This window comes from Scyliorhinus torazame, chromosome 3 (genome assembly GCF_047496885.1).
Source record: "Scyliorhinus torazame isolate Kashiwa2021f chromosome 3, sScyTor2.1, whole genome shotgun sequence".
In the NCBI taxonomy this organism is placed as follows: domain Eukaryota; kingdom Metazoa; phylum Chordata; class Chondrichthyes; order Carcharhiniformes; family Scyliorhinidae; genus Scyliorhinus; species Scyliorhinus torazame.
Genome location: NC_092709.1, coordinates 3,733,530 through 3,745,832, shown reverse-complemented (window position 1 = coordinate 3,745,832; position 12,303 = coordinate 3,733,530). Strand labels below are relative to the sequence as shown.

The 12,303-nt window shown below is 46.7% G+C and overlaps 1 protein-coding gene across 2 annotated transcripts in view; it reads left to right on the top strand.

The window, feature by feature from the left end:
* The window catches only part of LOC140408253 (nuclear factor NF-kappa-B p105 subunit-like), a 128,654-nt gene that overhangs the window by 69,724 nt on the left and 46,627 nt on the right, over positions 1 to 12,303 (top strand). For both annotated transcript variants that reach the window (XM_072495207.1, XM_072495208.1), the window contains 4 exons: positions 929 to 1,033; positions 5,204 to 5,295; positions 6,977 to 7,115; positions 7,920 to 8,039. In XM_072495207.1, the coding sequence (XP_072351308.1) occupies positions 929 to 1,033; positions 5,204 to 5,295; positions 6,977 to 7,115; positions 7,920 to 8,039 (456 nt within the window). The remainder of the gene's footprint in view (positions 1 to 928; positions 1,034 to 5,203; positions 5,296 to 6,976; positions 7,116 to 7,919; positions 8,040 to 12,303) is intronic.

Sequence of the window (12,303 nt, the reverse complement as noted above, 5' to 3'; positions counted from 1 at the left end):
AGATTGGGCAGGGGCGGGAATCGGGCCGCGACGGTTGGCGGGACCCCCCGCTCAATTCTCCGGCCCGAATGGGCCGAAGTCCCGCCCAGAAATTGCCTGTCCCGCCGGCGTAAATCAAAGCTGGTATTTACCGGCGGGACCAGCCGGTGTGGGCGGGGTCCCGGGGGGGGCGCGGGGCGATCTGGCCCCGGGGGGTGCCCCCACGGTGGCCTGGCCTGCGATCGGGGCCCACCGATCCGCGGGCGGCCCTGTGCCGTGGGGGCACTCTTTCCCTTCCGCCTCCGCCACGGTCTCCACCATGGCCGAGGCGGAAGAGACTCCCTCCACTGCGCATGCGCGGGAAACTATCAGCGGCCGCTGACGCTCCCGCGCATGCGCCGCCCGGAGATGTCATTTCCGTGCCAGCTGGTGGGGCACCAAAGGCCGTTTCCGCCAGCTGGCGGGGAGGAAATTCGTCCGGCGCGGGCCTAGCCCCTTAAGGTTGGGGCTCGGCCCCCAAAGATGCGGAGCATTCCGCACCTTTGGGGCGGCACGATGCCCGACTGATTTGCGCCGTTTTGGGCGCCAGTCGGCGGACATCGCGCCGTTTCCGGAGAATTTTGACCCTGGTCACAATAACACGGCGGTTTGTGGGATCTTACTGTGCGTAAAGTGCCGGCTGCATTTCCTGTCTTACAGCAGTGACTACACTTTAAAAGCTCTTAATTGCCTGTAAAGTATTGTGGGATGTCCTGAGGATGTGGAAGGTGCTATAGAAATGCAAGTCTGTCCTGCCTCAAACGTGCATTCGTCGATAGCTCAGAATGTCTCCGTGATGACCAGGAGCATCTGATGGTTATCACAACACCAACAAGAAGTGTAACTGGTGTTTTGTCTTCACTTTCTTGTTTTCACAAGGATTGCTGAACTTTTATTTTCAATGTTACAGAGGCACCAAATGCATCAAATTTGCGGATTGTCAGAATGGATAAGACTGCTGGATGTGTGATTGGAGGAGATGAGGTTTACTTGCTTTGTGATAAAGTCCAGAAAGGTAAATTTATTCAGCAAGTGCTGCCGTTATAACTCGATGTAAAATATTCTATATTTGCTTATGGTGCTCGCTGCTTATTGAGCGTGGCTTTGAATCTGTTCCAATCATTCATTGTCTGTGTGCTTGTGACTGTTTGTCTTTTCTGTCTAAGTACGGATATACCCCAATGCTCTGCTATCTGACTTTATGAAGCTTCATTAACTCTCCATTATGAAGGGGTATTTTCCTAGGCTGCAGAATGCATAATTAAATTCTAATATTAAGTCTCCAAGATAATTTCACCTGCACTTCTAGTGAGCAGCTTGTTGTGACTATGATGTGAAGATTCCAACACTTTCGGCTAGTCTCTCACCTTTCATCCTTGAAACTTTTGCTCACCCAAAGTTCTGCTTCTTGTATCCTTACCCCGAGTCCTGTTCCCATGTGCTCACTGATCTACACTGGCTCCCACCCCAGCAACACCTCAGTTTTAAAATTCACATCCTTGTTTTCAAATCCTTGTGAAGGCATTTAAAAACATATTTATTAATTTTTATGGGATGTGGGCGCCGCTGGTCGGGCCAGCATTTATTGTCCATCCCTAGCTTCCCTTCAGAAGGTGATGGTGATCTGCCTTCATGAACTGCTGCAGTCCCTGAGGTGGAGGTCCACCCACTGTGCTGTTAGGGAGGGAGTTCCAAGATTTTGTCCCAGCGACAGTGAAGGAGCAGCGACATTTTTCCAACTCAAGGTGGTGTGTGGCTTGGAGGGGAACCTCCAGGTGGTGGGGTTCCCAGATATCTGCTGCCCTTGTCCTTCTAGTACTGATGTGGAGATGCCGGCGTTAGACTGGGGTGAGCACAGTAAGAAGTCTTACAACACCAGGTTAAAGTCCAACAGGTTTGTTTCGATGTCACTAGCTTTCGGAGCGCTGCTCCTTCCTCAGGTGAATGAAGAGGTATGTTCTCTTCATTCTCTTCATTGTTCATTCACCTGAGGAAGGAGCAGTGCTCTGAAAGCTAGTGACATCGAAACAAACCTGTTGGACTTTAACCTGGTGTTGTAAGACTTCTTACTTCTAGTACTGGTCATGGGTTTGGAAGATGCTGTCAAAGGAGTTTTGGTGAGTTGCTGCTGTGGATCCAGTAGATGGTAGACACAGCTGCCACTGTGTGTCGGTTCATGTTTAAGGTGGTGGATGTGATGCCAATCAAGCGGACAACTTTGTCCTGGATGGTGTTGAGCTTCTTGAGTGTTGTTAGAGCTGCGCTCATCCAGGCAAGTGGAGAGTATCCCATCACACTCCTGACTTGTATCTTGCAGGTAGCGGACAGGCTTTGGGGAGTCAGGAGAGGAGTTACTCGCCGCAGGATTCCCAGCCTCTGACTTGCCCTGGTAGCCACAGTATTAATGTGGCTGGGTCCAGTTCCGTTCCTGATCAACGGTAACCCTCAGGATGTTGATCTTGGGGATGTCAAAGGGAGATGGTTTGATTCTCTCTTCTTAGAGAAGGTCATTTTCTGGCACTTGTGTAGTACAAATGTTACTTGCTACTTAGCAGCCCAAGTCTTAATGTTGCCCAGGACTTGCTGCATTTGGACAGGGACCGCTTCAGTATCTGAGGAGTCACGAATGGTGCTGAATATTGTCCAGTCATCCACAAACATCCCCACTTCTGACCTTGTCATAAAGGGAAGGTCATTGATGAAGCAGCTGAAGATGGTTGGGTCTTGGACACTACTCTGAGGAACTACTGGAGCGATGACATTGTTGATGTTGACAAGACTCGGAATGGGGGCTAACTAGCCTTGAAGCATGGCTCCTATGAGATCTTTTGAGTGTAGTGAATTTACCCTCCTATCTACAATCATTATTCAACCAAATGTACTGTCACTGATCATGTCCATGACCCATTAGACAGACTGCTAAATCTCAAAAGCACGTTTCTGCATTTCACCACCTTTCTCTCTCTCTCTCTGACCGCTATTGCTTCTAATTGGTTAGAGTGATAGAGGCTAGACGTTTTGGGGAAGTGTTTGTAAGTGGTCACTCTCAGGGATTCTCCAGTGACGACATCAGGGGAATTTGCCAAGCTTTAGTAAGTACATCTTGTCCGATATTTGTGAATACTATATTTTTGTAACAAGTTAAACTTGTACCTATGCCAGTGCAAACCTTTGGAAATTTTACTTCTATTGAAGGTGATTTTTTCCCAAAAAGATTCAGATTAAATGTATATTGTTTATACTTGGAAGAAAAACATACAATTAAATAAACCTGGGGCAGTTGTTGTGCAAATGTGATTGAATTGAGAGCATAGATTAGTTACAATACAGAGTGAACACTTTGATTGCCGATAATGGCATGGCTTTATCAGAGGGAGGTCATGCCTAACAAATTTGATTGACTTTTTTGAGGAGGTGACCAGGTGTGTAGATGTGGGTAGTGCAGTTGATGTAGTTGATATGAATTTCAGCAAAGCCTTTGACAAGGTCCCACATGGGAGACTTATAAAGAAGGCAAATGCACATGGGATAGAGGGGAACTTGATAAGGTGGATTCAAATCTGGCTGAGCTGTAGGAGACAGAGGGCGATGACAGACGGCTGCTTTAGTGACTGGAAGCCAGTGACCAGTGGGGTACCACAGGGATCCGTGGTGGGTCCCCTATTATATGAACAACATAGATGACTATGTGGGGGTAGGATCAGTAAACTTGCAGGTGACAAAAAGATTGGCTGCGTAGTTTACAGTGAGGTTGAGTGTCTTGGTTTACAGGAAGATATTGACGGGATGGTCAAATGGGCAGATAAGTGGCAGATGGAATTTAACCTGAAAAGTGTGAGGTGATACACTTTGGTAGAAGTCATTTGATAAGGAAATATTCAATGAATGGCCTGACACTGGGAAGTTCCGAGGAACAAAGGGACCTTGTTCGTCCATAGATCTCTGAAGGCGGAAGGGTTGGTTAATAGGGGGGTGAAAAAGGCATATGGACCTTTAAATGAAATGAATGAAAATCGCTTATTGCCACAAGTAGGCTTCAAATGAAGTTACTGTGAAAAGCCCCTAGTCACCACATTCCGCCGCCTGTTCGGGGAGGCTGGTACGGGAATTGAACCATGCTGCTGGCCTGCCTTGGTCTGCTTTCAAAGCCAGCAATTTAGCCCTGTGCTAAACAGCCCCTTTAGCAGTTGAGGCAAAGATTATTATTATATTGAAAAAAAGAAAATTATTTCTGAAATCCGCTTTCACCATCTTTTCAAATCCAAACAACCCTGAGTGAAAACAATTCTCCTCATCTCCCTCTAAATCCTTTTACAAGGATTTTGATTCCATGACTCTCGGTCATTGACCGAGTCTCCAAAGGGAATCGTTCATCCCTGATCCAGGCTGTCAAAACCTCATTGCATCTTGAAAATCCCTATTTGGTCACCTCTGAACCTACCCTGTCCCAGGAGAGCAGTCTGCAACTTTCCACCCTCTCCTTGGAACTGAAGTCCCTCGTTCCTGGGAAACCTCCGCAGAATTGTCCACAACATTCCAGCTGATACCAAACCAGTAATTTGGAAAGTTCCAGAATGATTCCATTCCTTAATTTACATACCCAACGTGCCTGACAGTTTGCCACCTATTCTCTGCACCTGGTCTCCACTCTTCAATCCCATTTCAGGCCTTAATAATTCACACACTGTATGTTTGATCTACATTTACATGGAGTTCCTTATCTCAAGTGAAGGCCCTCATTAAGCAAACTCCGATCCCCCAATTAATCCCTGATATTGGCTTTACACAACGTCAGAAATGGATACCACTATTTCAGGGAGGGGTAAATTTTAGAATAAATATTCTTTGAACTTGTCAAAACCTTTCCCGAAGTCTAAATTGACAGGAAGTATGACTTTTCTCACTGCATAAGAATTTTAAAGAGGTGTTTTTTATATAATACGCATATGTCCAAAAGTGTTTAGCAACCAATCTTGTTATATTTGAAGTGTTGTCCATTTCTTTGTGTTGGTCAATCTGGAAGACAATTTGGACATGTCTTAACAATCCTCTATATTTCTAAACAAAATCATCAGTTATCCTGCAACCTGATAACACATCTCTTCATCCTGTTTAAAACTTTGATGAGGTGTAGGTTTGGTAGTTTTGCTTTTCCACAATCTGATAACCATTCTCATTTGGCCAGATGATATCCAAGTTCGGTTCTATGAAGAGGATGAAAATGGTGGAATTTGGGAAGCGTTTGGGGACTTTGGTCCGACGGATGTTCATCGGCAGGTCGGTGTCTGAATAACCTCCTTGCTCTGATTGCTTTCTCTTCACTGCTGATGACTTTTGACTTTTTTTAAATTCTCGCAGTGCCAGGGACCCGGGTTCGATTCCAGCCTCGGGTGACAGTCTGTGGGAGTTTGCTCTTCCTCCCCGTGTCTGCGTAGGTTTCCTCCAGATGCGCCGGTTTCCTCTCTCAGCCCAAATGTTTGCAGGTTAGGTGGATTGGCCATGAGAAAATGGCCACGGGCATGGGACTAGGTAGCATGCCCTTTCAGAGGGCCAGTGCAAGCCCGATGGGCCGAATAGCCTCCTGCACCTTAGGAATTTTATGAATCCATGGTTCAAATCCTTCCTCAAATAAGGAGACCAAAACTGGACACAATTCTCCAGACGTGGTCTCCCCAACACCCTATACAATTGCAACAACACTTCTCTACTTTTATACTCCATAAATGCTAAAATTCATGTTAGCCTTTATGACAAGGATTTGAGTACAGGAGTAGTGAGGTCTTGCTCAATTGTACAGGAGCTTGGTTAGACCGCACCTGGAGTACTGTGTGCAGTTTTGGTCCCCTTACCTCAGAAAGGATATTATTACCATAGGGCGAGTTCACCAGACTGGACCTGTACTCTCTGGAGTTTCGAAGAATGAGAGGTGATCTCACTGAAACCTACAAAATGCTTAAAGAATAGACAGGGTGGATGTAGGTTAGATGTTTCCCCTGGTCGGGGAGTCTAGAACCAGGGGGCATAGCTTTGAAATAACGGAGAAGCCACGTAGGTCCGAGATGAGGAGAAATGTCTTTACTCAGAGGGTTATCAATCACAGGGCAGTGGAAGCTCAGTCATTGAGCATGGTTAAAGCAGAGACTGACAGATTCACAGATTCCTAAATACCAATGACATAATGGGGAAAGAGTGGGAAAATGGTATTGAGGTGGATGATCAGATTTGACCATATTGAATGGCGGAGCGATGGGCTGAATGGACAACTCGTGTTCCTATGCCAACAGCAATGTGGAATTATTAGTTTGGATGTTACACTTTTTATACACAAAAAGCGAAATAGGCTGCCGGTTCTGGAAATCTGACGTAAAAACCAAGTGTTAGAAATGCCCGGCAGGTCTGGCAGCATCTGTGGAGGAAGAGTTAATGTTTCAGGTCAATGATCTTTTACCAGAATTGAACAAGTTCAAGTTTTAAAGGGACTAAAAGCCTGTGATCGGGGCGGAGATTAAATGATAAAAGGAATGAGAGTTCAGGGCCAAAGAGGGCGGTAATGGGACCAGGAAAGAAACAAAGACCGTCCAGACGGGACGCACCTGCCATCAAGGGAAAGAAATAAAAGCAGTGGCAATGATCTGAAATTGCCGAATTCCGTGTCGGGCCTGGTGTGATAGAAAGTGTCTGATCAAAAAAGGAGGCGCCACTTCTCGCGCTTGTGAAAAGCAGTAAAATAACTCGTCTGTCAAATGAATAGTTCGCAGTGTCTGAAGCAGAACAAGGCTGGTAACGAGATGTTTTGGGGACTTGAACAATGGTCAGTCACAGCAGTGACTGAGGAACTTTCCCTCTCCGTCCATAGTAAACAATTTAATAAATGAACGAGGCTGCTTCATGCCTAATTATCAGTAAATACTGTCACCAGTTTTGACGGACGGCTTAATAACGCAGTCTTTCCTTCCAGTTTGCTATAGTTTTTAGGACACCAAAGTACCGGGATGTGGACATTTCCAAGCCTGCGTCTGTGTTTGTCCAGCTTCGGAGAAAATCCGACAACGAAACAAGTGAACCAAAGCCATTCACATACTACCCGCTGATTAAAGGTGAGGGACAATCTCCTGCAGTAATTATAGGTTCAAGTCAGTTCTCCACATGAAGAAGATATCAAGTGGCAGCTGAAGGTAGCCATTTGGTCCTCTCAGCCTCTCTGACATTCAGTGGGCTCACACTGATCTTCAACTCCGCTATTCCCACAAACCTAATCAATCCCAACCTTGAGTTCACAAGGAGCATCCACAGCTCCCAAGAAAAGAGAATTCCAACGCTCACAACCCTTGCAGTGATGGGATTTCTCCTAAATTCAGTCCTAAATAACGACCTCTTGTCCTGAGACTGACTCCTGCCCTTTCCTCGTGTCAGTTTGTTCTAATTGTCATCATTTTGGAGAAAGAAAAAAATCACTTTGGCTGCCTGAGGCTGATAAATTCCATAGAATCCCCACAGTGCAGAAGGAGGACATTCGGCCCATCAGGTCTACACCGACCCTCTGAAAGAGCACCCTACATTGGCCTACTCCCCCACCCTATCCCTATAACCCTGCAGATTGATCTTGGCCAAGCCACCAAACCTGCACATCATTGCACCCGCCTCACCCTATCCCTGTAATCCTGCCCAGCCCCACAACCCTCGGAGATCTCTGCACTTTTCCAATTCTGGCTTCTACAACTCCCTGATTTTAATAATTGACAGCGTATCTCCACCTCACTGGGCCCAGAGCCCTGAACCATGTGGGGTGTTTACGTGCACGGGGTGGGGTTTACACATGGGAGGGTGGGGGGGTTTACGTGTGTGAGGTGTTTATATGTGGGGTGTTTATATGTGTTGCGTTTATTCCTGGCTCTCTCCAGATAAAGAGGAAGTACAAAGGAAGCGACTGAAACTTTTGCCGAATTTCTCGGACCATTTTGGAGGAGGACCAGGTTCAGGTGGAGGTGGAGTTTACGGAGGAGGGGGTGGAGCAGGCGGGTGTGAGTATAACACCCGTTACCAGAGGAATGTCCACTCAAATGTTGTCTTTAATTGTCTGACTGTCCAACTGGTAAATTGTGGCCCAATGTTTGACCTGAATTGGTGTTTCTCCGACTTGGGATTCTCTGTTCCTGCCGGCAGCGCACCCCTGCCTGTGGGTTACCCCACAGCGTGGGGGTGGCTTCAATGGGAAATCCCATCAACAAGCCTCGCGAGGGGAATCCCGCTCTCAGCGAACAGTCCACTACCGAGAAAGGCGGGGCTGGGGGACCTGACAACCAGCCCATTGTTTAGTATTTATCTCTGGTACACAGTTTGTGGTACACAGTTTGTGATACATGTTTTTGGTACACTGTTTGTGGTACACGGTATGTGGTACATGTTTTTGGTACACTGTTTTTGGTACACGGTTTGTGGTACATGTTTTTGGTACACTGTTTGTGGTACACGGTTTATGGTACATGTTTTTGGTGCACTGTTTGTGGTGCACTGTTTGTGGTGCGCTGTTTGTGGTGCGCTGTTTGTGGTACCCTGTTTGTGGTACCCTGTTTGTGGTACACTGTTTGTGGTACTCAGTTTTTGATCCACTATTTGTGGACCCTGTTTTAGGTACATGTTTTTGGTACACCGTTTGTGGTACACAGTTTGTGATACATGTTTTTGGTACACTGTTTGTGGTACACGGTATGTGGTACATGTTTTTGGTACACTGTTTTTGGTACACTGTTTGTGATACATGTTTTTGGTACACGGTTTGTGGTACACGGTATGTGGTACATGTTTTTGGTACACTGTTTTTGGTACACTGTTTGTGATACATGTTTTTGGTACACTGTTTGTGGTACACGGTATGTGGTACATGTTTTTGGTACACTGTTTTTGGTACACTGTTTGTGATACATGTTTTTGGTACACGGTTTGTGGTACACGGTATGTGGTACATGTTTTTGGTACACTGTTTGTGATACATGTTTTTGGTACACGGTTTGTGGTACACGGTATGTGGTACACGGTATGTGGTACACGGTATGTGGTACATGATTTTGGTACACTGTTTGTGGTACACGGTATGTGGTACATGTTTTTGGTACACTGTTTTTGGTACACTGTTTGTGATACACTGTTTGTGATACATGTTTTTGGTACACGGTTTGTGGTACATGTTTTTGGTACACTGTGATACATGTTTTTGGTACACGGTTTGTGGTACACGGTTTTTGGTACACTGTTTGTGGTACACGGTTTATGGTACATGTTTTTGGTGCACTGTTTGTGGTACGCTGTTTGTGGTGCGCTGTTTGTGGTACCCTGTTTGTGGTACACTGTTTGTGGTACCCTGTTTGTGGTGCCCTGTTTGTGGTGCTCTGTTTGTGGTACACTGTTTGTGGTACCCTGTTTGTGGTACACTGTTTGTGGTACTCAGTTTTTGATCCACTATTTGTGGACCCTGTTTTAGGTACATGTTTTTGGTACACTGTTTGTGGTACATGTTTTTGGTCATCTGTGTTTGGTACACTGTTTGTGGTACCCTGTTTTTGGTACATGTTTGTGGTACACTGTTTGTGGTACACTGTTTGTGGTACTCAGTTTTTGATCCACTATTTGTGGACCCTGTTTTAGGTACATGTTTTTGGTACACCGTTTGTGGTACACAGTTTGTGATACATGTTTTTGGTACACTGTTTGTGGTACACGGTATGTGGTACATGTTTTTGGTACACTGTTTTTGGTACACTGTTTGTGATACATGTTTTTGGTACACGGTTTGTGGTACACGGTATGTGGTACATGTTTTTGGTACACTGTTTTTGGTACACTGTTTGTGATACATGTTTTTGGTACACTGTTTGTGGTACACGGTATGTGGTACATGTTTTTGGTACACTGTTTTTGGTACACTGTTTGTGATACATGTTTTTGGTACACGGTTTGTGGTACACGGTATGTGGTACATGTTTTTGGTACACTGTTTTTGGTACACTGTTTGTGATACATGTTTTTGGTACACGGTTTGTGGTACACGGTATGTGGTACATGTTTTTGGTACACTGTTTTTGGTACACTGTTTGTGATACATGTTTTTGGTACACGGTTTGTGGTACATGTTTTTGGTACACTGTTTGTGGTACACGGTTTATGGTACATGTTTTTGGTGCACTGTTTGTGGTACGCTGTTTGTGGTGCGCTGTTTGTGGTACCCTGTTTGTGGTACACTGTTTGTGGTACACTGTTTGTGGTACCCTGTTTGTGGTGCCCTGTTTGTGGTGCTCTGTTTGTGGTACACTGTTTGTGGTACCCAGTTTGTGGTACACTGTTTGTGGTACTCAGTTTTTGATCCACTATTTGTGGACCCTGTTTTAGGTACATGTTTTTGGTACACCGTTTGTGGTACACAGTTTGTGATACATGTTTTTGGTACACTGTTTGTGGTACACGGTATGTGGTACATGTTTTTGGTACACTGTTTTTGGTACACTGTTTGTGATACATGTTTTTGGTACACGGTTTGTGGTACACGGTATGTGGTACATGTTTTTGGTACACTGTTTTTGGTACACTGTTTGTGATACATGTTTTTGGTACACTGTTTGTGGTACACGGTATGTGGTACATGTTTTTGGTACACTGTTTTTGGTACACTGTTTGTGATACATGTTTTTGGTACACGGTTTGTGGTACACGGTATGTGGTACATGTTTTTGGTACACTGTTTTTGGTACACTGTTTGTGATACATGTTTTTGGTACACGGTTTGTGGTACACGGTATGTGGTACATGTTTTTGGTACACTGTTTTTGGTACACTGTTTGTGATACATGTTTTTGGTACACGGTTTGTGGTACATGTTTTTGGTACACTGTTTGTGGTACACGGTTTATGGTACATGTTTTTGGTGCACTGTTTGTGGTACGCTGTTTGTGGTGCGCTGTTTGTGGTACCCTGTTTGTGGTACACTGTTTGTGGTACACTGTTTGTGGTACCCTGTTTGTGGTGCCCTGTTTGTGGTGCTCTGTTTGTGGTACACTGTTTGTGGTACCCAGTTTGTGGTACACTGTTTGTGGTACTCAGTTTTTGATCCACTATTTGTGGACCCTGTTTTAGGTACATGTTTTTGGTACACTGTTTGTGGTACATGTTTTTGGTCATCTGTGTTTGGTACACGGTTTGTGGTACCCTGTTTTTGGTACATGTTTGTGGTACTCTGTTTGTGGTACACTGTTTGTGGTATCCTGTTTTTGGTACATGTTTTTGGTACTCTGTGGTACACTGTTTTTGGTACACTGGGCGTCATTCTCCGACCCCCCAGCGGGTTGGAGAATGGCCGTTGGCCGCCGTGAATCCCGCCCCCGCCGGTTGCCGAAGTCTCCGGTACCGGAGATTGGGCCTGGGCGGGAATCGGGCCGTGCCGGTTGGCGGGCCCCCCCGCTCGATCCTCCGGCCCGGATGGGCCGAAGTCCCACCGAGAAATTGCCTGTCCCGCCGGCGTAAATTAGAGTACCTATTTACCGGCGGGCCAAGGCAGCGTGGGCGGGCTCCGGGGTCCTGGGGGGGGGGGGGCGCGGGGCGATCTGACCCCGGGGGGTGCTCCCACGGTGGCCTGGCCCGCGATCGGGGCCCACCGATCCGCGGGCGGGCCTGTGCCGTGGGGGCACTCTTTCGCTTCCGCCTCCGCAACGGTCTCCACCATGGCGGAGGTGGAAGTGACTCCCTCCACTGCGCATGCGTGGGAAACTGTCAGCGGCCGCTGACGCTCCCGCGCATTCCCCGCCCGGGGATGTCATTTCCGCGCCAGCTGGCGGGGCAACAAAGGCCGTTTCCGCCAGCTGGCGGGGCGGAAATCCCTCCGGCGCCGGCCTAGCCCCTCAATATCGGGGCTCGGCCCCCAAAGATGCGGAGCATTCCGCACCTTTGGGACGGCGCGATGCCCGTCTGATTGGCGCCGTTTTGGGCGCCAGTCGGCGGACATCGCGCCGTTGGGGGAGAATTTCGCCCACTGTTTGTGGTACACTGTTTGTGGTACACTGTTTTTGGTACACTGTTTGTGGTACACTGTTTTTGGTACACTGTTTGTGGTGCTCTGTTTTTGGTGCACTGTTTGTGGTACATGTTTTTGGTGCACTGTTTGTGGTACATGTTTTTGGTACACTGTTTGTGGTACATGTTTTTGGTACACTGTTTGTGGTACATGATTGTGGTACATGATTGTGGTACACTGTTTGTGGTACACTGTTTGTGGTACACTGTTTGTGGTACATGATTGTG